General features: G+C 43.4%; 1 protein-coding gene across 1 annotated transcript in view; it reads right to left on the bottom strand.

Moving 5' to 3' along the window:
* Positions 1–19,319, bottom strand: part of XPNPEP1 (X-prolyl aminopeptidase 1) — a 46,513-nt gene extending 27,194 nt beyond the window's left edge. Inside the window, exons 1-3 of the mRNA XM_019725094.3 lie at positions 19,166–19,319; positions 12,100–12,188; positions 7,554–7,678 (exon numbers count right to left, since the gene is read on the bottom strand). Coding sequence (XP_019580653.2) covers positions 7,554–7,678; positions 12,100–12,188; positions 19,166–19,197 — 246 coding nt within the window. The 5' untranslated portion in view covers positions 19,198–19,319. The remainder of the gene's footprint in view (positions 1–7,553; positions 7,679–12,099; positions 12,189–19,165) is intronic.
* Between the last annotated feature and the right edge of the window lie 5,843 nt (positions 19,320–25,162).

The raw sequence follows: 25,162 nt of genomic DNA, 5'->3' as shown, positions 1-25,162 counted from the left end.
GGGCCTGGGCTTCTTACTCTTCCCCCAGCCATGAAGCTGGCAAAGCCCAGGAACATTCTCCCTAGAGAGCAGCAAAAGGTCTAAAAAAGCCAAGGTCGTAGCCAGCAAGGAAAAAGGCACAGAAATACAGCTGTTGGCTTTTTCTCCAAAACCATCTATTTCTCTCCAACTCTCATATCAATACTCAGTCCAAGCCTCCATCGTCTCTACCTGGACCACTGCCCTGCCAATCCACACTCCGAGTGAGCTTTTCAAAACGCTGACCCACTTTAGACTCCAGATCTCCGGAACCATAAGATGTAAATTTGTGTTGTTTTAAACCACTAAGTTTGTGGTAATTTGTTACAGCAGCACTAGGAAACCAATATTGTATCCAACAGGAAAAACACCAGAAGGGGTTATAGCTGAAGTTTCGAACTCAAATGCCTTAGGATACGGGTAGGTAAACCTAAGGAGCACAGCAGGACGAGGGGGTGTCTTATCTAGAGAGCAGCTCCTACTCAGCTCTGATTCCTGTGGTGCTGGAATGCAGGCCACATACCGCTAGCCTTCAGTATTTCAGGAGAAGAAAAACATATATGAGTTCAGGAGACATCAACCAAGTTTTAAATGTTGGCATCTAATTCAAACAATGTAAATAATACACAGCCAAATGAAGCACATCTGTAAACTATAGGAAGAAAAACAAAAGCCTTAGCCATCTCTCAAAATCCAGCCCAAATGCACCATCTTCCAGCTTTCAGAAATATCCCACATCTCTGGATTTTTACAGGGCCACCCACACTAGCATTTATTCATGCCCTGCCTTGAGTGATAACAAATAATATCAGCTAAGATTTACTAAATACCTACTAGTTGCCAATAACTATATTCATTTCCTCTAATTCTAATCCCAGCAGCAGCTCTGGAAGGTATCATCCTCCCCATTTAACAAATGAAAACCAAAGTTCAGAGAAGTAAATTACTTATATCTTCAAGGAACCACTGCTCTGAGTGGCAGAGCTGAGATCTGAGCTCAGGTCTGACTCTCAAAAGCCCCATTCCTTGCCACAAGGCCAAACAACCTCTTACTCTGTACAGAGTGTGCGCATCGGGTCTGCCCACCTGGATTCTAAACACTAAGGTAACAAGAAACACATGGCCTGCCCCACGTTTACCTCTCCCTTCGTTGCCTACACTCAGGACTCACATCTGTGTGCAAGCCTGGCTCCCTCACTTAGTAGCTGGGGAAACCTTGGGCTTCACGTCTTCATCTGTAAAACAGGGATGAGAAAAATGCCTACCTTGGAGGGTTGAGGTGCAACATAAAGAAATTAGCTTATGCTAAGCTTCTGACAAACTGCGGTGCTTACGACTATGCACAGGCAATGTGCTGTGCCCCATAGGAAACAGAAAAGTATCTTCTCGGAGTAGACAACCCAGCCAGCAACGTTAGACAGATATCCATGAGATATCAGCGCTAATAAACAGCCACATAAAGTATACTGAATATGCAACATGGCTTTTGCTAGTTTCAAGGATGCTCAGATCTGCCTTTAATACATCGGCCGAGCTCAGAGGTGTGACCTGGGCCACCATGGATAGGTGAAGAGAAGCAGAAAGCCATCCAGGGAGGGGGAAAGATGAAAGAAGGCCCAGAAGGAAGGTCTATGGGGGCTGACTGCTGGGGCTGAAAGTTCAAAGGAACGCAGCAGAGATTCCTGGAAGGGTAGGCTGAAGACAGTGGTCAAGGTCCTCAAACATCATACTAAGAGGAATGAACTTTATCTTGCAAGTTCTAGAGAGAGACCAAAGTTCAAGGGGAGTGGTGACATGACCGGAACTGCGTTTTTAAGAGGAGCAGTCAACAAGGCCACATGCAGATGGAACCAGGCAAGCAAGGCTGATAGCTGAGTGGTGAGATAAGCATAACTGAAGTTATTAGGGCCCAGTGCAGACTGACATCTTTCCCCTGGCTGATGCTTCACCCTCGTAGGCCATGAGCACGGCCCAGTGCCTCACACATACTAGGTTTTCAACAAAAATGAAACCAAATAAGTAAGTGGCTATGTGTCCCCAGGAAATCCCAGAGGCTAGATTATGAATGGTACAAGGGCTGCCTATTCCCAAATACTAACGTAACTTCCAGTCTTTGGCATTTTCTTCTCTCTTAAATGAAACCAAGTCAAGGTATGTGGGAAAAACGAACAGTTATCCAAAAATTCATGCCCTTTCCTTAGTGCACAGTCGCTGGACAGTGGCATCCCATCCTGGGCTTAATTTCCCAAGCTCCCTGGCATCTAAGTGGGGGGTCACATGACTAGCTGTTACCAATGAAACGTGGGTGGGAAGTGATATCTTGGTCAGGGTGTGCCCTCTCCACACCTCTTCTCCTTCTGCCAGCTGGAATGGTGGCGTCATAGGATGGAAAGAGCCTGGATCCCTGAATCACTTTTCTTCCTAATAGAAGAAAGTCACCCACAACCAGGAACACCCATTCTGGACTGCTATGTGAACAAGAAACATGGCTCCACAGTACCGGGCCACTGAAACTTCACGATGTTACCATGGCTAGCATGAATCTAATTAACAGAGTGGATAAAATCACTCTGGGATGAAAACCACTACCCCCACTCCAAGAGAGTCTGTTTAAGAAATACAAAACAAAACAGGAAGCTGACTCCAGGAGGAATGGGAGTAGGATCCAAAGAGTTTAGGAAAATCTGATTCATGTCTTCCAGAAGGAGGAACCATGAACACAGCCAAACACTCAGTTGGCAGAGTCACCCCTGACAGAACACGACCCTTTGACTAAGCCGATCCCAAAAGGGAAATCTGGGACCTTACAGATGAGGAGGAAGAATTCAGATTTCTAAAAGGTGCAGCTCCGGCCCCAACCGATGGTTCTCCTGGTTTGGGGCCAGTGATGCCCACCAAACCCTATGTCTGACTTACATGGTACATGAAAGCATCCCGATTACCAGGGAGAATGGACAGTCCCTCACTGTAAAAGTGCCCGGGGCCCAAACTCATTAATAGCACAACCCTTGTTCAGAGTTCCAAAAAAAAAAAAAAAAAAATCCTTAGAGCTGTAGCTCCTGAAGTGCCAAGTCCTTGCGTAATTATGCATTTGGGGTGCGTTTTCTCTCTAACACAGAACAGTGTGTGGGTGTCTGTATTTGTGTTTTGGAAAATACACAAAGGACAGAATTCAAGATTTCCCATCATTCTCCACCACTCTCCCTTCCCCACCCATAGGAGAAATTCCATCAATCCTGACTCTAGCCTGAAATGAAACAATTAGGAACCAGAGCCACAGAGAACAGCGGCCTCTCTATTACTGAGGACGCTGCTGTGGCACGTCACACACAGAGCCAATCCTTCCCCCTGGCCCTCAAAGTCCTGGCAAGGACTCAGAGTCCCACGTAACAGTCACCCCGACTATGCCCCACCTCTCTGCAAGGCACTCAGGACCTCTCATTGCCTTCTATAGATGGCACCACAAACACTTGCGAGTTCCAGACTTCCCAATGTCCTCTCCCATCTGCCTGCAAGGCCCACACTCAATCTATTCTATGGCTTCTCCTCTGAACCTTTCCCCTCTTCTCCATTCCTAAAGCCAGCACCCCTGTACCCCAATCGGAGACCCTGCAATGGCCTCCTAACAGGCTTCTCAGTTCCCAGTGCCTCCCTTCTCCAGTCCATACTAAACACTGCTCCCTCCAGTTGATCACGTCACTGTGGTGTTCAAAGACCCTCAGTGGGTTACTACTGTCTCACAGAACCTCAAGTCCTGACTCTGGCGGCCATGAAATGGGTGGCTCAGGAATGACCTTGGCCAGGCCCCTATTTTTCTTTCTTCTTCAAGGTTATCATTATTCATGTTCTCCTATTTCCATGGATTTGCTCATACTTCTCCATCTCCAAGCATCTAAATTCTACCTGTTCACATTCCAATTTAAATACACTTCCTCCATGAAGCCTTCCTTGATGCTGCCAGCTCAACGGATGCCCTCTAACCTCTGAATTCAGTCCACACTTCATCTAAATCTGTGCTGTCCATTACGGCGGACACCAGACACAGGTGGCCATGGGGCACATGAAATGTCAGTAATGTGACTGAGAAACCCAATGTCTAATTTTATTTCCTTTTAATGAATGTAAATAGAAATTTAAAAACTAATGCTCAAGATTCAGCCATTAAAAAACTTTTAAGTATGTTTAGAACAACTGAGTATGTAAGTCTACTTTTTCAACTGTAAATTTTATGAAATCTAAAAACAGATAATACATTTCCAATGAACATTTTACATTCAGATTGATGTTCTGTAAATGTAAAATACACACTGAATTTAAAGACTTAGTATAAGAAAAAGGAATGTAAACTGTCTCATTAATAATTTTTTATATTGATGTGTTGAAATGATATTTTTGACATCATGGGGTAAATAAAATATTTATTAAAATTAATTTCACTGTGCTGTACATCGGAAACTAATATAAAATAATAATGAATGTCAACTATAATTAAAAATGTGTGTGTGTGTGTGTGTGTGTGTGTGTGTGTGTGTGTGGTCACAGGATGTAGTACAGCGTAGGGAATACAGTCAATGGTATCGTAATAGCTCTGTACGATGTCAGGGGTAGTAGACTTGGTGGGGTTATCACTTTGTGAGGGGAGTAAAAGTCTAATCATTATGTTGTTTTGTACACCTGAAACTAATAATTAAATTAAAATTTAATTTCACTGTTTCTTTTTAATTTTTTTAATATGGCTACATACGTGGTCTGACTATTAAGTTCGCAAACTCATCCTAGAAAAAGTGCTACCTACTTCATTGATGAATATCACTATAGTCACCTTCGAAGTGCTCCCCTTGGGAAGCTATGCACCAACACCAGCACCTAGTCCACCCTTCAAAGCAATTTTGGAACTCTTTTCTGGAATGGCCATCAGAACTGTCGTCATACTACCCTTGATGTCCTGAATGTCCTCAAAATGTCTTCCTTTCAATATTTCCTTTATCTTCTGGGGGCCAGACCAGGAGAGTAGGGAGGGTGTTCCAATATAGTTATTTGTTTACTGGCTAAAAACTCCCTCACAGGCAGTGCTGTGTGAGCTGGTGCATTGTCGTGATGCAAGAGCCATGACTTGTTGGCAGAAAGTTCAGGTCGTCTAACTCTTTCACGCAGCCTTTTCAGCACTTCCAAAAGGTAAACTTGGTTAACTGTTTGTCCAGTTGTCACAAATTCGTAACAAATAATCCCACTGATATTAAAAAGGGTTAGCAACATCATTGCAACAAGTTCGCAAAGTTAATTGTCGGACCTCTATTTCTACTCAACAGTGCTAATCAAGTCCTTTCCTAACATTTTGGTTTAGCATTTTTGTCCGTGGCTTATCTACCCTTTAATCTCTTTAAGGGGGCCTTTTCCATCATCCATCTTAATAATAATAATAATAACAGCAGCAGCAGCAGCTAATATAATAAGACTTACCAGGTGACAGACATGCTTGCAGCATTTACATCTATGAAGTCATTTAATCCTGACAACAGTCCGATGAGGTGGATGTGTCACTATCCCCTTTTTACAGATGGGGAAACTGAGACCCAGAGAGTTTCACTGACACTTAGGAATCTGCAGTAACGTGCCTAAAGTCAAGAAGCTGGTGAAGTGGCAAACCTGGTATGTGAACCCAGTCTCCAGAGCCATACACTTACCTGTATGCTCACCGCCGGCCCTCTGCATTTGCCCCAACACTTAGCACTGAACAGGCAGTCAGGAAGCATGCACCAAACAAACACAACACAACTTCTCCCACCACGCAGGCCACATGGCTAAGCTCAGCAAGAGAAATGACAGGAAAAGGTTTAAAAGAAAAATGGCAGGGGGGAGGGGGCGAGGGGAGGAGGGACAGCAAGAGTACAAGAATGAAAGTTTGTGAGGCACACACAAAACAGTGAATGCTGTGATAGAGTGCCAGCTAATAAAGAGCAGGGTTAACTTCTTGTGTTTTCAGGATACAGCTGGAAAACACATTTTTCTAGGCTTAGAGCCTCAGTTTCCTGATCGAGGCAGGAGCTATCGAACTCCAACATTCCATGATCATTAGGAGACAAAGCACTGAGGGAAAGCCTGGAATATTACCTGTGGTTTGGCCGGCAGCACTGCCATTCCCAAAGTTGAACAAGGAATTGCTTTGGATGTGTATTAGTCCCCCATTTACTGGCAAAGAGCATTTTTAAAAATCAGTAATGGTACTGTACCCAAACCAGCTTTATGATGGCAGAAAACGTTGGCTCGGGAACAGCACCCAGGACCCAGAATATTAAGATAAACTTGGCTTGACTATAAGAACATCCCCGACTAGTAAACATAGATATTGTATCCTAACTCCAGTTAAGGTAAAACTGAAGTACCAACACTACAAAGCTTCTAACACACCCCTCTCCAGAAATCTTCAACTTTTAATTTAAGTAGGACCCATAGTCAAATCTTTCCACACAGTGAGGCCTCCCTGGAGATGAAGGTTCATGAAGAAAGCGGAAGTGTCAGGCGTCTTTTGCTGGGGCTCCATGATAGCCTGTGAAACCCCTCTCAGAGGAAAGACCCAATTTCAGGCAAGGGTGAGCTAGTGGACTGGGATGGTTACTTTTATGTGTCAACTTGACTGGGCTAAGGGGTTAGAAAGCGAGCTGGTAAAACATTATTTCTGGTGTATCGGTGACATTGATGTGGAAGAGATTAACATCTGAATCAGCAGACCGAATACGTGCATACGTGACTCTATGGTGGAACCGCACTTTGTACATTGTCTCATCTCGCTACTAAATCTAAGCACAGTGAGCACAGGAATTCAGCCTTGAATTCATCTGTGTAACCCTACTGTACCGGAACCACATAAAAGCATGCAAACACTTGCTGACTCAGTGACCTAAAAGACTAGATCCTAGAATCCTTTCTTCCTCCTGCGTGTCAGCACCATATGAGGTCTCCAGCTCTCCAAACCCAACTCTCGCATATTTAAATCACTAGTGTTGTCAGAGATAAAGGGCACTGACTGAGTACTTACTGAGTTGCTTCCATTAAAGCTGGTGGTTGTGGGGGAGGAAGGGTGATATTCAGAAACCATCCCTAAAACCTGCTAAAGTGGAGATCAAGACGACTTCCTGGCTGTTCTTCTGGCCACGCCAGAGGATGGGACAGTCTGGATGGGGAGAAAGGAGGAAGGACAGACAATTCCACTGGAGATAAGGTGTGACAGAGGAGATAGGGTAAAGTGTGCCAGCAACAGGAAGGCCCAGACTTCGGCCACTTTATTTGTCCACTAATTCTCCCACAATTTACTGAAAGCTAGCTGTATTCACTGGAAACAAGGAAACCAGAATCAAATCCACAGGCAGTTAGTGGGACCCCACTGAACACAGGTCCCTGAGCCAAGCCATGGAGGACATGCTTCGGTGTGGGTCGACAACTAGAATCCAATAAACACATTAATTAGGTCTGGAGGAAAACATGAAATGAGAGGAGAGGCTGGTAAGTTCCATCACTGGGCCAGCTGCGCTCAGTACCTGGTGGGCGTCTCCCGACGGGATGATGTAGGCCTGGATCGGTTCTGTCACATACTCCAGGTTCTTCATGGCTTGTCTCAGCTGCCGAAGCAGCTCTGAAGTTACCTTTGGAGGCATTCTGCCGTCTGCAACAACAGGAGAGTTTGTTCCAAAACCAGCCTGCCCCATGCAACTCAATGATTACTCAATGGCAACTGAACAGGAGCCCTAGAGAAGCACCCAGCATGCTCTTCCCCACTCCCAGATGCAGCTCCAAACTGACCACCCCACCACCAGACAAAAACTAAAGCTGCCAGAAACGGCCTCCCTCCCCCAGCCCCTGGTAACAAATCCTTTTACTGTCTCCATAGTTTTCCCTTTTCCAGAAAGTTGTACAGTTGGAATCGTGTAGTATACGGCCTTTCCAGATTGGCTTTTTTCACTTAACAATATGCATTTAAGGTTCTTCCATGTCTTTTTGTGGCTCGATAGCTCATTTCTTTTCAGAACTGAATAATAACCCATTGTCTGGATGTACCACAGATTACTTATCCATTCACCTACTGAAGGACATCTTGGTTACTTCCAAATTTTGGCCTTTATGAATAAAGCTGCCACAGACACGCACCTACAGGTTTTGTGTGGACGTAAGTTTTCAACTCTTTTGGGTAAATACCAAGGAGCATGTATCATATGCTACGTATATATCATATGGGAAAAGTATATTTAGTTTTGTAAGAAACTGTCAAACTGTCTTCCAACCTGGCTGTACCATCTTGCATTCCCACCATCAACCAATGAAAACTCCTGTTGTTCCACATCCTCGTCAGCATTTGGCGTTGTCAGTGTTTTGGATTTTGCCAACCCATTTTTTAAACAAACAAAAAATGCTTTACTCAACCAAAAATGTTCTAATGCACAATGCTAAGTAATGGAGAGCTACAGTGAGGCCAGTAAACTACAGACTATCTTCAAGGAGTGACCCTGGCTCAGAGGCTTGTACCCTGCCCGGTGTGGATCCTTTTTGGTGCTTTTTCCTTAACATTTCATCTGCTGCTTCTCCTTCATGCTCACCAGCACCTTGTGCCTCCACAGGCCAGTCGTTACGGTTTCCTCCAATAGATGCCCCTGTAACGTACCATACTGATCTCGGGACTCACTAAAAAAGTGCTCCATTCATGATCTGCAGGAAGGGCAGCAGCAGTCGCAGGCCTTGAAGCTCCGCCTCAGGAGCCTCCAAAGGACATAAGTACTGAGAGTCACTGGAAATGGTCCTATTCACAATCCAAACCTATCCATGTTCCTTGCATTACAGCTGCTTCTGAATACTTTTCAGAAGGGCATCTTTTCCTTCTATCCGATGTACTGAGCCTATCATTTCTCACCTGTCTGAGAAAGAGGGTGAAGCATCTGGTCTGACCTAAGTTGATATGTCAACACCTCCACTGAGTTCAAAATGAAGCCCACTGTGACCTCATAAGCTTGCCAGCATCTGAAAACTTGATTATGACATCTTTGAGGAGCTTCAGAATAGACTTAACGTCTTTCCAAACCATATTTCTGAGCAACTTAACAATCTTAGAGTCAAGCAAAAATGTTGACTTCCTTTGGAGCAGTATTTCAACCCTGACTGCACATTAGAACTACCAGGAAAACTTGTGATTTAATTAGTCTGGAGTACAGCTTAGGCGTCTGGAATTTTAAAAAGCAAATATATGATAGAAGCCAACATACCTTCTTTCAAGACCATTAATTTCCTTATAGAATCTGGCTTCTATTTGGGCACATTCTGATTACGGACTTTGATAGCACAGACTCAGTGCTTAGAGTGCTGACTGAGTATGTATCAAACACCATCAGTCACGACCTTCACCAATAAAGTCAACAGGACCAATGGCAGGCCCCAAAGTCCTCAATTACAAACTGCACGCTGTCAAAGGCAACCCAAAATGGAGCCAGTCAAAGGCACCCTCTGCTGCCTGGGACCACAGCTCGCCTCCGCACCACCACATTCTGAGCTTCATCACCATCTCCTGCCTCATCATCACATTCCTCCTCCTGCCGGGCCCCCTCAGTGTCACCATATCAGCAGCTTTACTCGACGACAGTGGCATTGTCACACTTCTGCCCACAGTGCCACCTGCCCCCATCACCACTCTTCACACTTCTCCTGCTCCTTCCTCCCATCCTTCATGCCCTTCACATTTGCATGCTGTCCTTGGTCAGACACAGCCAACTCTTTGTCACCTAAATTAGATACAGTGAAAGAACTCCCAATACCACAATCCACAATTAGGATGTGGTAAGGGACAGCAGCAGCGACAGCAGAGCAATATGCAACAGCTGTGGCAACGTGCTTGGCCGTGGAGCTGGACACAGGAGCAAGGTGGTCGAGACAGCTGTGGCCACAAGGACACCAGGCCGTGAAAGTAACTGAGTGGATGAGCAGCTACTGCTGAAGAGGGGAAAACCTGGTGCAATTATAAGACCAAGCCATTAAGGTGGCAGAAGGTGAAAAGGCACGCAAGGTGGAGGAAATGAAAGGCATGGCTGGCGACGCTCATAGGGTCATTTTCATGAGGATTAAATGAGTTACTATATATAAAGCACTTAAAAACAGTGCCTAGCACATAGTAAATGTTATGTGCTTGCAAGTTAGATGCACAAGTAACTAACTCTAAAAGCAATATGACAAATGGTGCAACAGGTGTATATATTGCTTCTCCTTAAGACAGGGACATGTCACCTTCACCTCCGAAGCCATGTATCTAGCCCAGCACCTAACACACACGTTCACTCAAAGATAGCTGATGAATATCACAACTTTGTGTCTATGATCATTTCAGACTCAATATAACAGTAATTAACCTTCAATGAAAGAAAGCGAGGATCTTAGAAGATGCCGTATAATAGCATCTGTTCTTTCCACATCCCATTACTTTTCAGAAATGTCAGAAGCAGCCAAGAGCTAATCAGGGTGTGCAGGGAAGTGGAAAGCCAAGAGCAACAAACCTAGGCCATGATGTAACATTAGCCCGTACGCTGCCAGGTATTTTTAAATCATGCTTTAAAATGAATGACTCACTTTAAAAGTCTCTTGCATATGTGGGTCTGCTTTTAGAAATAAGTTCCTAAACCTTCAGCCTTTATCACAAACAAGACTTTTCACTGCTTGGAAATACATGAAAAACACACCCTATTTACCTCGCTGGGTGGCTAGAATTTAACATGAAAACATGTGTGAAAGCACTAGTACACTGTAGAAACTCAAGAAATATGATTTGAATCTAGATCTAAAGCACCAGCTGGGATTCCTACACGCCTTGTCATAAGAATAGAAGGGACTGATTTATTCCAATTTCAGCATCTTCACACATGCACAGATGCCTCGCTGCTCATCCAGCTTCAATAGCATTAGAGGTGGTGGCTTGTTTGGCTGTCCCACCGCTGAGTGAGGACCAAGGGCTTTATATATACATTGGTGGTTAATTCTCACAATAATCCTCCAAAGAAGATTCCACTATTCCCATTTTACAGGTAAAGGAACTGGATCATCAGCATGGGGATCTCTAATTCCCAAGCCCATGCTCTATTACACCACATTATCTAGGCAATATAGCAGAGGCTCTCTTAAAGCTTTCTAAGGAAACAGCATGAACCCAAGTGGGTCTGGTTTCCAGCGGGGATCTGCAAGCTCAGACAACAGAAGCTCCCTGAACCTCTATTTCTTCAGATATAACAAAAAGAGAAGTTCTCTTCAAACTCTAAATTTGATGGTTCTATCACTTTTTCCCTATCCTTACTTCCTCTTTTTCCCATTCCTTCTTCCTCTCCTTCCTGATATGGCCCAAAATTTATTGCATACATCTATATTTTTTTTAAAAAAGACCTAAAATTGTATGCAATTATAGCGCTGATCTTCCAAAGAGAGGTCAGTCATGGTATCTTATGTGCTGCAAGTGATCAACTTTTTAAGTCCTCTAAGAGGAAGTCATGGTTCTCCTGAATAGTCCACAGAAAAGCACTGGCTTACAAGGGACAGAATTACAGAAATACACCACTTTTCAGAATTCGGGTTTCTGGCAACCCAAATACAATTAACTACTAGCTTTGGGGAGAAAGTATGGTTCCAGAAATTTTTCCCAAAAAGATTTTTCTGAATGCACATTCAATTTATAAAGCACAATCATACATTACAAACTTTTCTCATTTCACAACTATATGATGAAAATTGAAGGCAGTCAATAAAGGATTATATTAGAGATCAGAAACACTAGGACTTTTTCAACAATAACCTATTACCATCACCAGCACCACCACCCAAGAATGGGAAATGCAAAAACTACAATTCTCTAACTGACTACCTAAAAAAAACTAGTAAATATATAGAAACAGTAACCAACTATACAGGAAGCCACAGAACAAAGTGGACATACATCCTCCCACCTCCAGCCATGACCAATTATTAATCCCTTGCCTTCTCTTTTTTCCCAACTTGAGAGAAAAACTTTAGGGGGACCTAAAATCCTTTTGAGATGTTCCATCTAGTAATAAGCAAAATTATTACCTGTTTCCAAACCTGGGTCTCCTGAGTATGTCACCTCGTTAGGTTCAATTATTCTTAAATTTTTCAGCTGAAAATCCCGATGACTCGACCTAAGACGAGAAAGAACAGGTACTTCAGACTTTGACCAGAGTAAACGTGGAAAGGCTTAGTCAGAGAGGATATCAACTTAGCAATTTCCTTTGTGTGTCAGAAAAACTCTTACCCAGTATCAGTGACGAAATAAATAAAGGCCTCAGCTAAAACCTGCAGATAAAACATCACCATGGCAGGTAAACCTTCTCAGGCCTAGTCTCTAGTTCATGAATTCTCTTTAGCAAAGTCTAATCTCTTGTTTAACTAGTATAAAAAGATTTATTTGCCATGACTATATGTGTCACATGTAAAAGTTCTAGCTGAGACTTTTTTAAAATTTGCTTGTTCTTTCTTCGTGGTGTCCTATTCTTTCGCTATGGTTTCTACTCCCTCTTAGCTTTAATAATCTGTGGCCCTTGTTTTATAATTCATTTCAGACTGTCCAGGAGAAGGTTTGGGAATAGTAATCCTCCAGTTTGCTGAGTCTGCTGGTTCCCTCTTGGTAGGTCATTTCTTGTGTGCTTTGTAACCGTTTAGTAAGAGCTTATCTTCAGTGGAGACTATTTTATCTGTGAGATTGAGACACGCCCTGGGTTGTACAAAGACTACTGTCACTGTCGTTTGCTTCTGAGATTAAGTTTCATTTTTAACTTCTTAGCTAAGAGATTTGCACTCAAGTCTCCTGCCCCCATATGTGGATAGTCTGATACCCTGGACCCTTGGTAGTATGACGGCCTATAGCCTCTGATAACCTCCCCAAGACGCAGCTTACCAGCTAAGTTCCCCTAAAGTCAAGCCTTAAGTTCCACTAAATTTCTGGCACCTGAGGATTTCTTTTTCTTTTAAGTCCATCAGTCAACAAATATTTATTGAGAATCTTCTATAATCCAGGCCTATTCTAGACACAACAATGAACAGAACAGACATCTGAAGAGGTTTATATGAGGGTAGGGAGGGAGAGTGCTGGGAGGAGAGGATAAAAGAGGAAAGGCAACAGATACAAAACAAGAATACAGTATGTCAGGTAGTAGGTATGTGTTCTATGAAACAAAATAAGAAAGCAGGGCGGGGAAAGGTTATTTGATATGGGGTTGTCAGGCAAGGCCTCTTTGCTAACAGATGACAACATTGTAGCAGAAACTTAAAAAAAAAAAAGTGAGGGATTAAGACATGTGGCTATCTAGCGGAAGAACATTCCAGAAAAGAACAGCAAGTGCAAAGGCCCTAAGGCAGGAGTATGACTGGCACACCAGAGGGCAAGCAAGGAGGCCAGTGTGCTATGGCTGTGTGTGTTGGGAGATTGGAAGTAAGTGGTTAGGAAACAAGCTCAGAGGGACAAGGAACCTGTTACGGGATATAGAAAGCGCTTCAGATTTTACTCAGCTATGAGCTTAAAAGGAATTTTGTTATAATTTTACCACATTTTTATGTACTAGTAGAGGAAGGAGGGTCCACATTAGCTCAGTCCACCCCACAGACAGAACCAAAAGACCAGACATTTTCACCAGTCACTCCAGCCTGCTCTCAGATACCTGCTATTTTAATTTCACTGGACAGAATGAGATGTTCTTTACTAAGGGAACCATATATTCTTTCATTAAAAAGTGAGACACCTCAATATTTGTTATAAATATAAATGCAAATAACCTCAACAAAATACTAGCAAACTGAATACAGTAACATATAAAAAGGATCATACTCCATCACCAAGTGGAATTTATTCCAGGAACACAAGATTGGTTCAACATCCAAAAAGTAATATAATACACAATATCAAGAGAATAAAGAACAAAAACTGGGCCAATGTGGTGGCCCAGGTGGCTGGAGCGCGGTGCTCCTAACACAGAGGTTGCCAGTTTGATTCCCACATGGGCCAGTGAGCTGCGCCCTCTACAGCTAAGATTGTGAACAACAGCTCTCCCTGGAGCTGGGCTGGAGTGGGCTACTGTGTGCGACTGTGGTGTGTGCGACTGACTGCCTCAGCGCGCGCGGGGGAGGACGCAAGGCTCATAGTACCACCAGCATGGGCCAGGGAGCTTTGTCCTACATAACTAGTCTGAGAAACAACAGCTTGAACCGGAGTTGAGAGTGGGGGAAACGGAAGAAAGGAGAAGAAAGAAAAAAAGGAAAAAAAAGAACAAAAACTATATGATAACCTCAATAGAGACAGAAAATGCATTTGACAAAATCCAACACCCCTTTATAATAAAAGTAGTCAATAAACTCAAAGAGAAACTCCTCAACCTGATCAATAATATTACAAAACCCACGGCTAACATCATCCTTAATGTAAAAATGCTGAATGCTTTTCCCCTAAGACCAGGAATGAGACAGAGATGTCCACTCTAGCCACTTCTAGTCAACACTGTACTAGAGGTTCTATCCGGGGCAATTAGGCAAGAAATTGAAATAACAGCAACCATAATAGAAAAAGAAATAAAACGATCTCTATTTGCAAATGTCATTCTATATCTAAAATATAAAAGTTGTGAACGGCACCCTCCACAACTAAGATTGAAAGGACAACAACTTGACTTGGAAAAAAGTCCTGGAAGTACACACTGTTCCCCAATAAAGTCCTGTTCCCTCCCCTTGCCCAATAAAATCTTTAAAAAAAAAAAAAAAAAAATGCTAGGAAAAATAGATACACACATGCAAAAAAAAAAAAAAATCAAACTGAACCTCTACCCTCACACCATACACAAGCCTAAAGAATCCACCAAAAAAGAAAAAATTAGAGCTGATAAACTCATCAAGAATGCAAGATACAAAACCAATACACAAAAATCAATTATATTTCTATATACTTGTAATGAATAATCAAAAAATGAAATTAACAAAAGTTCATTTACAATACAATCGAAACAACACATACCCAGGAATAAATTTAACAAAAGGAGTCTAAAACTTATACTCCAAAAACTACAAAACATTGTTGAAAGAAATTAAAGAAGACCTAAATAAACGGAAAGACATTCCATGTTCATGGATTGTATGACTTAATATTGTTAAAATGGCAATACTATCCAAAATAATCTAGTCAATGCAATACCTGTCAATTCCAGTTAGCTTCTGTACAGAAATTGACAAGCAGGTCCTAAAATTCATATGGAAATGCAAGGAATCCAGAATAGCCAAAACAATCTTGAAAAAGAACAAAGTTGGAGGAGTCACCCTACCTGATTTCAAACTAATAAAACTACAGTAATCAAGACAGTGTGGTATCGGGCAGCCGGATGGCTCAGTTAGTTAAAGCGCGAGCTCTCAACAAGGCAACTAACTGGACTTGGAGCTGAGCTGCGCCCTCCACAAAAAGATTAAAGGACAACAACTTGGAGCTGATGGGCCCTGAAGAAACACACAGTTTCCCCACTATTCCCCAATAAAAATTTTTTTAAAAAGTGTGGTATTGGCATAAGGATAAACTTATAGATCAATGAAACAGAATTTAGAGTTCAGAAATAAACCCTCACATTTACTGTCAATTAATTTTTGACAACGGTGCCAGAATCATTCAATGGAGAAAAATAGTCTCTTCAACAAATAATGCTAGGGGGCCAGCCAGGTGGCTCAGGCGGTTAGAGCTCCATGCTCCTAACTCTGAAGGCTGCCGGTTGGATTCCCACATGGGCCAGTGGGCTCTCAACCACAAGGCTCAATTCCTCAAGTCCGGTAAGAGATGGTGGGCAGCGCCCCCCTGCAACTAAAATTGAACAGGGCACCTTGAGCTGAGCTGTTGCTGAGCTCCCGGATGGCTCAGTTGATTGGAGCGCGTCCTCTCAATCACAAGGTTGCCAGTTCGATTCCCACAAGGAAGGGCTGTGCCCCCTGCAACTAGCAATGGCAACTGGACCTGGAGCTGAGCTGCGCCCTCCACAACTAAGACTGAAAGGACAACAAATTGAAGCTGAACAGCACCTTCCACAACTAAGATTGAAAGGACAACAACTTGACTTGGAAAAAAGTCCTGGAAGTACACACTGTTCCCCAATAAAGTCCTGTTCCATCCCCTTCCCCAATAAAATCTTTAAGAAAATAATAATAATAATAATGCTAGGAAAAATAGATACACACATACAAAAACCAAAAAAAATCAACCCTCTACCCTCACACCATACACAAAAATTAACTCAAAATGGATCACAAACATAAATGTTTTCTTAGAAGAAAACAGGTATAAATCTGCCTGACTTTGAGCGAGGCAATGATTTCTTAGATAGGACATCAAAAGCAACAAAAGAAAAAAGATATACTGGATACAGTTAAACAAAAGACTTTTGTACTTCAAAGGATACATCAAGAAAGTAAAAAGACAACCCTTAAAATGAGAAAAAATATTTTCAACTCATAAATCTGGTAAGAGTCTAGTATCCAAAGTATATAAAGAGCTATTACAATTCAACAATAAAAAGACAAATACCCAATTTTTAAATGGGCAAAGATTCTAAATAGACATTTCTCCTAAGAAGATATACAAATGGCCAATAAGCACATGAAAAGATTTTCAACATCATTATCCATTTGGGAGATACAAATCAAAACAACAATTAGGTACCATTTCACATACACTAGGATGATTATAATTTTAAAAACAGAAAATAGCAAGTATGGGCAAGGCTGTGGAAAAATTAGAACCCTCAAACATTGCTAGGAATATAAAATGGCACAGTGGCTTTGGAAAACAGCCCAGAGTTCCTCAAAAAGTTAAACGTAGAGTTAGTTACCCCATGACACAGCAAGTCCATTCTTAGGTGTGGAAAATTGGTAACGAAAGTCCATATAAAAACTTGTAAACAAATGTTCAAACAATATTGTTCATAATATCTAAAATGAAGATCAAACTTGCTCAAAGCCTCCTAGTTATTTGGTGACAGAGCTAGTCTAGAACTAGACTCCAAGACTCCTAACTTCCAGCTCAGTGCTCTTCCCCTTCCCAGGACTTCTTCAGCCTACACCTTCTCAACGTCATTATGTGCCATGAGGTAGCTAAGGGGAAAGAAGTGTGCAGAGAACTTCTTGTTCGATCTTTGCATAAGATGGTTAGGGCACATTTTTCTCCCTCTCTCTTTTGTTTTTAAAGAAATCCCAGCAGGGTTCTTGTTATCCTCCCCTTTCTCTGAGCCCATGATGAGAATCATCCATGTCTATGACTCAGGATGGGATAAAACAAGGACCTCGTAAGGTGAGACAAGGGTAGAATAGAACAAGTTCTAGGGTGGGGAAGTGGGCAATATTGTCTTTGCCTATCCAGAATCCATCCCTCCTTCTTTTGATCAGAGCACCTTGGTTTTCCTTTTGAGAATGTCTCTTCATTTTCAGTCCACAGAGTTGGGATGAGTCTCACCCACTCACCCACCAAGTTCTGGGACACAGGCCTGGTCAATCCATCCTTCCGGCCACAATGACTGGTTCAGGGATGGTCATAAGGATCAAATCAGCCCCGAAAGAATCAGATCTGAGATTTCTGCTCCAACCATTAAGTAAGAGGACTCTATTTCTGCTGGGGCTGTCAGCCTAGAACTGTCATAACCTGCGTAACGTTAAGTCTTGCCTATCAGTGAAGCCAATACTGAAGAAATCAGAGCCAAGAGGTGCAAAAGAGAGGGAAGTCTCATGCCAGTGTTGGCCTCCTGGACTCAGCTGCACTAGAAGCCAGCTCAGCCCCTTCTTACTTAAGTCAATTTCATTTCAGTTTCCATCACCTAAACTGAATCATTTTCACGCTGAATGGCACTCAAATTCTGCCATTAGGGGAGCTGCCTGGAGCAAATGGCCTCTCTTCTCTCAGCCTCTCAGTGGCCTCCTGTGTGAGGTAAGGAGCCTGTATCAGCTAATGCTGATGTTGAGCCTTCGGCTCCTAAAATCTTGTAATTCTATGAACCCAGCAAAGACCACCATGGTCCTCAAAGTCTACTTCTCCACCTCAGGCCTAACTCATCATTTATTCGCAGGCGTGACCCCATTTCCAGCATTTAACATGCAGGCAGCTCCTTCCACATGCAAGTTAGCTACACCTCACCACACCCTTCCACAGGGCTGGCATGGTTCTCATCTCTAACACGCTGTCGCAAGGCCAAGTCCAGGTAAAGGATGGCTTGGGATCTGTCCACTCACAAACACAAGTACAAGCCATGGTCTGTGTTTAGCAAGTGAGCCTGGTCATGCTTCCAAGTGTGTTCATTTAAGTTTCAACTGGTTGGAGGATGGCTGGACCCATGTGGCTCTCCAGGAAGTTTGGCTTGTGGTCTTTGTGAACTCTGAAGGTATCTCTCAGTCTCCCACTTTGTTAGCTGCTCTGATAAGTATACCCTGGCTGTGGGGGGAGAATAGGCTAAAACGTATTTAATGTCGGACTGGGGGATTATCCTTCTCACCTCCCTGTATCCCGGGGAAAAAACAGGACAGGTTACTGGTGGGATTTTCCTGGCGATTATGCCAAAGTATTCCCTTACACGGCCTTCTGAAACCCCTTGGGTAGGGTGGGGCCGCGGTTGCCTATCTTTGTGATGATGACAGATGAGTAAGGGGAAATGCAGGTGTCAGTATTGTCAGGGTTGGAATTTGATGATTAAATTACCAGGACACAGGGGCGAGGGCAGGAACTCGCCTACCTCCCTGGACCCCGGGAGGAGCCAGGACAAGTCAACTTCCTGCAACAGTGGGGCCTTCCTGCAGGGCCGGGGGCCGCGACGGCCACCTCCCCCTCGGGCCGAACTCAGCAGCTTCTGCGGATACACTCATCCGGGCACCGGGCTCGCGATGCCTGGGGGTGCCCGCGGCCCCGCGGGAAACAAACCGGAACTTGCCCGGCTGCATGGCTCCCTCCCCCAGCTCTCGCTCGGGGGACTCCGGCAAGCCCCGGCCCTTGCCAGGCTGCGATGGGCCGCCCGCAGCTCCTCACCCGCTCGTCCCTCCCCTCCGGAGGGCCACACGCGCGCCCTGGCCCGGGGAGCCGCGCGCTGCCCAGACGCCGGCTCCCCGGCAGTCCCCTCACCTTACTCGCGGTGCCTTTCTGGAGGCTGCCATTCGGCAATGACGTGCCCCGACCCACGTAAGGAGAGCGCAGACCAGCTGATCACCCGCCGAAGGGCTGGAGGAGGGGGGCCGGCCGGTGCGCAAGCTGCAGGCGTGCGCACCGGCCCAGCCACGCCCCCCTCGGTGGAGTGCGCGGGCGCCGGGGCCCCGCCCACCCACAGGCCCCGCCCACCCGCCCGGTCTCCGGCGGCGCGGTCCTGGAGGCGGGGGCCGGCCAGCGTTTCCACCCAGCGTTTTCGTAGTGGGTGTTAGGGAGTGGATCCCGTGCTGTGGCTCGTCTTTTCTGTTCATTTTGGTTACCACTCCCCAAAGAGGGAAAAGGAGGGCTTTGTCGACTGAAGGGGCGGAGGATGCAATGAGCGGCGTGCCTGGGATGTTAGGGCCTTGAGGAAGGCGGAGAGGAGCGACACATGGCCAGTTGTGGAAGTACCTCCGCAGGGTCTCACTTCCTGAGGTTTTGGAGGTGTCCCCCAACTCACTTCTCCAACAGCTTCAAACTCCTGCAGCCCACTCCACTTGCATCACTGATAGACACCCTAAACTTAACATGTCCGAATGGCACTGCTGGCCCAACGCAGCAAAACAAAAATGTGCTCCACCAGTCTTAGCCATCTCGTTCAGTGACTATTCTTTCAGATGCTCGGGCCAAATCCCACAGTCATCCCTGCCTCACCTTTCACAGCCCACATCCAGTCTCTCAGAAACTCATGTTGGCCTTGTCTTCAAAACAGATCCTTAATGCCCCCACTTCTCACCGCCTCCAGTTGTACCCCCTCTAGTCTGTGTCGCTACTGACTCATCCATGTGATTGATTACACCGGCCTCCCTACTGCCACCAGGAGCCTGCACAGTCCAACCTAAACATAACTGCCAGGTCATTTCTTTGAAGTCTGAGACCATGTCCCTATTCTGCTTAGCACTTGCCCATGACTCCTCATTTCAGTAAAGCTAAAAGCTCTACATGATCTACTCCTAACCGCAGTTCCTTCTGTTCTCACATTGCTCACTCTGCTCCAGCTAAATCCACCTCCTTGCCATCCTTGAAAAAGCTGGGCACACTCGTGCCACGGGGCCTTTGGACTCGCTCTTGCACATAGCCGAGCTCCCTTCCTCACCTAGCTTTCAAATCTTTCGTCAAGTATCACCTTCTCAATGAGACCTACCCTGAACACCCTATTTAAAATTATAACCCCCCCCAACATTTCTGATCCCCCTTACTCTGCTCTATTTTTTTCATAGCACTTAATTGCCTTTTAACATGATAAAAAAAAAAATCTATATGTATTGTATTCTGCCCCCCTTACACACACATGCACACACACACGCAAACAAACAAATATAGCCATCCATGCAGGAATTGTGTCTGCTTTGTTTAATGATAAAAAATACCTGATATGTAGTAAGTTCTCATTATGTATTTTCTGCATGAATGAATGCCCCAGAATGTACAGTCCTCAAGGGTAGGGACGGTGGCTCTCTTGTTCATTGTTATATGCCTGGTGCTTAGAACAGCACCTGGCACAGAGTCAGCACTTAAGAAATATTTGCTAAATGAAAGTGACCACCTTTTTAAAGGTGATCTACATCTGTTGCTTTCACCTTGGTGAAAGGCCTAATACACCTGTAATCAAATAGGTTCTGTTGCCTTCAAGAGCTCAAAGTTCTAGCTGTTATTCAATAAGCATTTGGACAAGCTAAATTCGGCCCTGTAGAAAAAGTATGAAAGAACTGAAAGATGTGGCGCCTTGGAGAGCAGCAGAGGTCTGTTCCATTTCCCCAAATTCATGGAGCCAAAGAGAGCTTGAACATAAAATGACTGGTTCCAGCCCACATCTGAGAAATGATGGGGAAGATCAAGTTGTAAGAGAAAAAAGGAGATGTCAGAGAGATAGATAAGTGGAACCTAAAGGGGACAGGTATTTCATAATCACGTTGCCTAGGAAGAGTCTGCTCAGAATTTATGGCATCTGGCTTTAGGGGAGAAAAAGAGAAATACTTTGTGTTCCCTGAAACAGATTTGCAGTCCTGTTTGCAGTATAACAAACACCCTCCTCCCTCCTGAACTTCTTTCAGCTGAACCTTGGGGAGAAGTTGAGCCAAATTATCACCGGAGGGTGAGAACGCTGGGGTTCTGTCAGGCTCTGCTCAAAGGTTCCAAGAGGTGGAATAGTCACACTATCCTTTTCTGAGCGTTATGTGCCTAGCCCACAATGACCCAATGAGCAAAAGACTGTTATCCTCATTTTACTGGTGGAAGAGACAGGTTTGCAGAGATTAAATCGCTTGCCCAAAGACCACAAACTAGTAAGTGACGGGGCTGTGGTGTACATTCAGACAGAGGGATGGATTCCTAGCCCCAAACACTTAATTACTAAGTTATATAGAAGGAACACTAGAACTATGTCATCCAACGAGCCCACATAGTGGAAGGAGAGAGGCAACAGGATTCATCATTCATCATTCAAACTCAGACTGGATAGGTTTTAAATGTAGCCAGAAATATTGTGTGGAAACATGGATTGAATTGTGTCCTCCCAAAAATCTTATGTTGAAGCCCAAACCCAGGTCGCTGTAGCTGTAATCAGTTAAGATGAGGTCATACTAAAGTATGACCCTCATGCAATAATGACTGGTGTCCTTATAAAAAGGGCAAATTTGGACACAGAGAGAACACGATGTGAAAATGAAAGCGAAAATCAGGGTGAAGCATCTACACGCCAAGGAATGCCAAAGATTGCCCACAAAACACCCAAAGCTAGGAGAGAGGCCTGAAACAGACTTTCCTTCTTGGCCCTCAGAAGGAACCAATTCTATCGATGCCCTGATCTTGGACTTCCAGACTCCAGAACTGTGAGACAATAAATTTCCATTTAATCTACCTAGTTTGTGGTCCTTTGTTATGAAAGCCGCAGGGAACAAAACAAAATGAGTTCTAAATGTCCAAGTGTATGAATTGTGGAACTGTTATTTTGGCCACACAACGTTCACCGATTCTCCTTCTGGTCACCATCCTCCTCTTTCCCTCTGAGGACCCATCTTTTTTCCTCCTTCCTCCTTTCCTCGGTCTCAATCTGTACTATCATGGTGTAACACTTGGATTTCAGGAGTCTATGGTGATCCAGGGACAAGCCACCAGGGTAGGCTTAGAGACGGCGATGGGACCAGTACAGCGAAATCTTCATGGTGAGTGCTGGGACAGAGCTTTGTTCTCCTCTGCCAGGCTAGATAGAGCCTGGGTGCATATACTCCCAAACTGCTGCCTCTACATGCAACATGTGAATGGCACTAAAGCATCAGACGGCAGAGCAAAACTGGAGGAAGACAAACAGAAACCTCATAACACTATATGTGGCCGGAATCTTGCCATGCTTGAAACTAGATCTGCCACTGGACTTTTCAAATGTCAGCCAAAATATTTCCTTTTGTGTTTAAGTCAGTTTGACGTGGATTTTCTGTTACTTGCAATCAAAACTCCTCACTGAATCATGTTAAGTTATGTGCCATCTATACAACTGAATGCTATACATGAAGTAGATAATAATTGTTTAATATTCATTAGCTATGAACTAAGAAATGGAAAAAGTAATGTAATATCCCATTAATATAATATAATCTGATATAGGTGTGTCTTTTTAGGGAAAATGATCTACAAAATATTAACAGTGCTTCTCTCAAAGTGGCAGAATTTGGGGTGATCTTAATTTTGCTATGCTTTTTGGGTTGGGTTTTTTTTTTGAGATTTTCTTTTTTTAATTTAAAAGAAACTTGAAGTACTAATCATTTCTCTCACTTTTTCTCCTTTGAAGATAGACTGAAGGACCTGTTCCAGCCTTCAAATCTGAGCACCACCAGCCATACTCCTCCAGTAATCAAACTGATAACTGGTGATGACCTGATCATTCATTGGGGGCAGTGGGGGACAACATCCTTTTTGATAAACCCCCAGATGAAAGGACTGAAAAAAATAGAAATTCTTATACTCTATCAAACAGAAGTACAACATCAGAGGAGGGTTTTAACATTTTCAAACAATTCGTTCTAATAAAATTGATAGTTACAGGAACAGTGATGAGTGTCTCATAAATTGTTAGTTGTAACGTGGCCTTATTTTTTATCAAGTTAACTGAAAGATAGGCTTGTGGTTACACCCTAGAAAAGAATGAAAGAAGAAAAGCCAAATTTCAGGATTGTAGAGTCTGCCAGAACAATGTACTGTAAATTAAGGGTGGGAGAATGCATTTGGCTGAGTTCCGAATCCACTCACCCTTTGTATTCAATGAAAACTGAACTCAGACCTTTTGATATCTGAGTTCCATTTACTCTTGGCAAAGTTCACTTCTCTGGTTCAAATTAAAAAAAAAAAAAAAAAAAATGGCCCAGAGGGTTTCTTGGACATCAAATGGTTCTTGCACAAACAACATATTGATGAGCTAAGTGTAAATGAATCAGAAACTTACAGAGTAAGTAACTGTGAAACACCCTCCCATGCTATAGGAAAAAACGGCTCAGGGAAGCACTATGTTTGTTTTTCCTTTAAGGAGTGTTCCTTTTTACCCTATTTTATCCCTTTCTCAAGATGTCTTTCAGAGATCTTTGTAAAATGTATCCAGCTCTTCCTGATGCTCATGTCTCACAATCCCTTCTTGGCTGTGCCTTGACAGCTGGGCTTTGGATAGAGGCAGCATGGCCTAGAGGTTAAGGTCAAGAGACAAGTTCTGGCCCTGGCTCTGCCACTAAATAGACGAGTGACTTTGGAATCAGCAGATCATCCTCTTCTCTGATTTCCTAAGAATTTGGGTTTCACCAGCCCCTTCCAGACCTGCTATGCATTTGATCATGTCCTAATCAGAGGACTTGAAGTTGGCAGGCTGGCAGATATGTTTATGTGACCCTCGCTGTATTCTTTTATTTTGTAATAGCTTTATTGAGATACAATTCATATACCATACAATTCTTCCACTTAACAGATGCAATTCAATGGTTTTTAGTATATTCACAGAATTGTGCAATCATCACCATGATCAATTTTGGAACATTTTCATCACCGCAAAGAGAAACGGGCACACTTTAGCACTCACTTCTCATTTTCCTCCATCTTCCTCACTCTAGGCAACCACTAATCTACCATCTCTACAGATTTGTTTCTTCTGGACATATCATATCAATGGAACTTACAATATATGGTCTTGTGTGACTGGCCTTTTTCACTTATCATAATGTTTTCAAAGTTTATCCATGTTGTAGTGTGTATCAGCATTTGATTTCTTTTTATTGCCAAATAACATTCCATATAGTGTTTATCTATTCATGTCTTGATGGGCCTTTGGGTTGTTTCCACTTTTTGAATACTGTGAATAATGCTGCTATGAGTATTCATGTGCGAGTTTTTGTGTGGACATATGTTTTCATTTCTCTTGAGTATATATCTATGCATTAAAATGTTGAGGCATATGGGAACTCTATGTTTAACCTTTTGAGGAACTGCTAACTGTTTTCCCAAGTGGCTGCACCATTTTACATTCCCATCAGCCGCGTATGAGGGTTCCAATTTCTCCACATTCTCACCAACACTTATTATCCTTTCTTTTTTATTCTAGCCATCTTAGCAGATATGAAATAGTGTCTTACTGTGCTTTTGATTTGCATTTCCCTGATAGCTAATGACATTGAGATTCTTTCATGTGTTTATTGGCCATTTATATATCTTCATTGGAGAAATATCTATTCAGATCCTTAGCCCATTTAAAAAATGTTTATTAAGTTGTAAGCATTTTTAATATATTCTAGATGCAAGTCCTTTATCAAATATGTGATTTGTAAATATTTTCTCCCATTCTACATTTTTATTCTAATTAGATAGTAACATTTAAAAAGGAAAGGTTTGCTATTTAAAAAAATCCATATCCAGCTTCTTTTAGAAAATCAGAAGGTTGGTTTGGCAACACTGGCCCTTCCC

Source organism: Rhinolophus sinicus, chromosome 15 (assembly GCF_057876585.1).
Source record: "Rhinolophus sinicus isolate RSI-liver-muscle chromosome 15, RSI-T2T, whole genome shotgun sequence".
NCBI lineage: Eukaryota > Metazoa > Chordata > Mammalia > Chiroptera > Rhinolophidae > Rhinolophus > Rhinolophus sinicus.
This window is presented reverse-complemented; position numbering and strand designations above follow the sequence as displayed.